Here is a 3,557-nt window from a genome sequence, read left to right on the forward strand (position 1 = left end):
GGGGGGGGAGGGGGGCATATAAGAACTACCTTTACCCAAGGGAGCTCAGTATCAGAGTTTTCAGCCCTGATGATGCAAACTGCAACGTTTGCGAAACGTCGGCATATCGCTGATTCAAGACACGACTCCATACCGGAAGCTATACCTAGACACTCGTTATAAATATTTAATTTTTTATCGATTAAGGCATTATAATCATTATCCAGCTGAAATGTAAAAAACAATAAAATATAAAATTGAAAAAAATGAATTTTTTATTATACGTACAAGCACGTAACCAAATTCCTGTTTAAGCACTGGATATTCTTTAAAAATGTCATAAACGTTTCCTGTATGTTGCTTTATAAAATCTTGTCTTAGTTCACGAGATTTATCCCAATGTTCTTTTACAGCCGACCAAGGTGTTGTATTATATCGTAACCATTGCATGTGTGTTTTACAAGCATGTTTAGCTATATTTACATTTAAATTTAGTAAATTTAATTCTGAACTTTTTTTAAGATCTTTTACAAGATATACTACTGTCACTTTGATTAAATTTATATCATATTTAAGAAAATATAATTTAAAAAAATAACTGTTTTATTGTTATATACGTACTTTCAGGATTAATGTGTAATTCAATATTTGAATCATCTATATTTTCGTCAGTTTTTTTCATTTTAATAAGTCCAATTTGTCGACATACATCGAGTTTATTTCGATAAAAATCCGGCAGTTTTCCTTTTGACACTTTTTGGGACGGTCCTTCAGATTTTGGTGGAACATAATAAAATGCTTGTTGCTCATTCGGAAACAAGGCCCTGATTTTTTGTGATAAAACGTCGAAATTGCATTCAGCAAACGAATTCTATAAGCATTAAATCATATTTATAAAAATACATATTGATATAAAAACAGAATAAAAATATTTTTTATTAATATTTAGCAACATTACATTTCTATCTCATCATCAGATTTTTTAAATATAAATTAATTAATAAGAAGTTCGATTAATTTTCTACGTTTGGCTTTATCGAGTATGTCATGCTTCTCATAATGTTTAATAATAATTTGTCCATCTATAAAGCTTAGTAACAATTTTTTCAAATCCTATAAAAAAATACTTGTAAAATATTAATAACATTAATTAAATATTTATAAAATTATATTTTGCATAGAAATGTTATACCGTATTTTGAACTGATGCAGATTGATTTAAAACGTATAAAATTGTATTTTGATTGTTATCATCTTTTTTTGATACTTTCTTTTTGATGCTACATTCTCTTAAATTAAAATTATCATCTTCGAAACTTGATACATCTTCGATACTTGATGAACAGTTTAATGAATCTTCAAGAACATTTTTTGTGCATACGATGTCTGTAAACAAAAAAAACATTTCTGATTATATTTCTTTCGATTATTTTATGACTGCGATCGACTTGCTACAAATGCGGAGCGTTCTTCCTCTCTTTCTCTCTTTATTAAAAGTAAAGAGAAAAAATGCTTTGAAGCATTTGTAACATCAAGTTGGCTGCAATCTATATATATTGTGCAATTCAATTTATATCATATAATTTAATTTAGAGTTATAATATTTGTATTAACTATTTATTTATATATTTTATTATTTTAAATTTATTTATTTTTTTAACAAGTATTTTATTATAATATTATATTAATTATAATTATTATATTATTATATTTATTTATATTGCTATAATATTTTAACAAACATTTTTATAAATACCGAAGGTTGTGAATCACTGCAGGATAATTCTACTTTCTCAAAATTTTCTTTAGAAATTTCTTCTTTTTCTTTATAGATAGGAGGTAATCCTGTAAGGGATCTTGATAACTGTTGGCATGATTTTAATTGTTCCAGTTTATTATCATCTGAGGTTGCACGCGATTTCTCCTGTAAAAATAGTAATAATTTTTGTATACACTTTACTTCTATTTATTAAAATTAAAAAAAAAATTAAAATTGTGTTTTACCAATTTTATATTGTCTATCAATAATTTTCTTTTTTCAAGAAAACAACGAATTCCTCCAATTGTTGTTATTATACACTTCAGTCTCAGTTATATTTAGAAAAGCTTCCTTATCAATGTCTTCTTCTAAATTCAATAAGATATGAATATAAAATAAAAAAATTAATATTCTTTGACGATTTAATTTAAACCTAATTTTAATTGTAAATTACAATCAGTCATATTATCTTAATCAATGAAAAATATTCACCATATTAGAAAGTGCATTTTTTTTTCTGCCACCGATCTAAGATTGTGTGTATAACAATAAGAAACGTCTAACCGAAACAAATACCAATCAGTGTATTATTGTTCGAAAAAAAAACAGTAATCGTTATTCAATTATTTCACTTTCACAGTCTTGCTTAGCAACAAACTCTTTCTCTAAAAAGCGTATAAAGCGTATATAATATAGTATATTATAGTTTAATGACGAAATGTTACCATATTAAGGTTATGATCGAAAACTTCCTTTTCGAGAAAAATTTTACTCGAAATATATAGTACATGTAATATATACTATATTATATCGAATAAAACTTTCATTGGGAAATAAGGTTGTCTAAAGTAAACTCACAAAGCATGAATATGCATGCTGTGTGAAAAGCAAGATATCAATATATGCTATATTGTACTTACCAATAAATCGATGATATCATTTGGACAATTTCCATTCATTTAGCATTGTACGAATGAATTCTTCGTCAGCCATTATCACTTCACACTTATATCTGTATCACACACTTCACACATATCACTTATTACTGCGAAATCTCGCGTTAAGAGACTGTATGGGGCTATTACGTCAGTCGTAATGTTCCTAACCTTAATTCCTAACCTTAGTTGCTAACTTTAAGCGCCAATGGACTTCGTGCGCGTGGAGGGGATTGATTTCTCAAACGCGCGCGGGATCCTCTAGCGCAAGGTTTGACTGTATTCACTTTTAAAGTCAGGAAAAATTCAACACACGTAATTTTTATGATTAGAATAACATCTCTCTTGAACACTCTTAATTGGTATTGACTAAATCTCTTTCGACAATGACCATAAACTTATTTAATGATATACATCCCATTGGCGATCGCAACACTTGTGGAATTTCTTCTGTTTTTTATCGAAAACAAAGATAGGTAATGCTCACGAACATTGCGATCACAAATGGAACGCAGCCGAAGCAAGCGTATATAAACCTCACTATTGCCATTCGCTATTATTGTTCAATTACTGTGTGTGTGTGTGTATATATATAATTTATATATATATATATATATATATATATATATATATATATATATATACAGGGTGAGTCATTTTAGTCTATGGATCCGAATATCTTCCAAATTACGATATCTAAAAAAAAATGGTTTAGATAAAAGTTGACCAGGACAGAGGGGGTCATTCAATTGTACCATTGGTTTTGACCTTGAGGTCAATTTTGAAGGTTACTTCAAGGTCACGATGGTGTTTTCTAATGGGACACCCTATTTTTGACTGCGGATTTCGCAAGAGCGGAAAATTTTACATCAAACTTGTCTTAT

At 28.2% G+C, this 3,557-nt stretch overlaps 1 protein-coding gene across 1 annotated transcript; it reads right to left on the minus strand.

Moving 5' to 3' along the window:
- Window positions 1-198: 198 nt before the first annotated feature.
- Window positions 199-2,697, minus strand: LOC116853121. Its single transcript, XM_032833999.1, has 5 exons — window positions 2,659-2,697; window positions 1,984-2,058; window positions 1,736-1,903; window positions 601-850; window positions 199-452 (listed from the first exon to the last, which is right to left on the minus strand). Exons 1-5 carry the CDS (start codon window positions 2,695-2,697, stop codon window positions 199-201), a joined length of 786 nt encoding a protein of 261 aa, XP_032689890.1.
- Window positions 2,698-3,557: the final 860 nt, after the last annotated feature.

This window comes from Odontomachus brunneus, unplaced genomic scaffold, assembly GCF_010583005.1.
Source record: "Odontomachus brunneus isolate Ranch 3 - 2012 unplaced genomic scaffold, Obru_v1 Obru_scaffold_278, whole genome shotgun sequence".
NCBI classification, from domain to species: Eukaryota; Metazoa; Arthropoda; class Insecta; order Hymenoptera; family Formicidae; genus Odontomachus; species Odontomachus brunneus.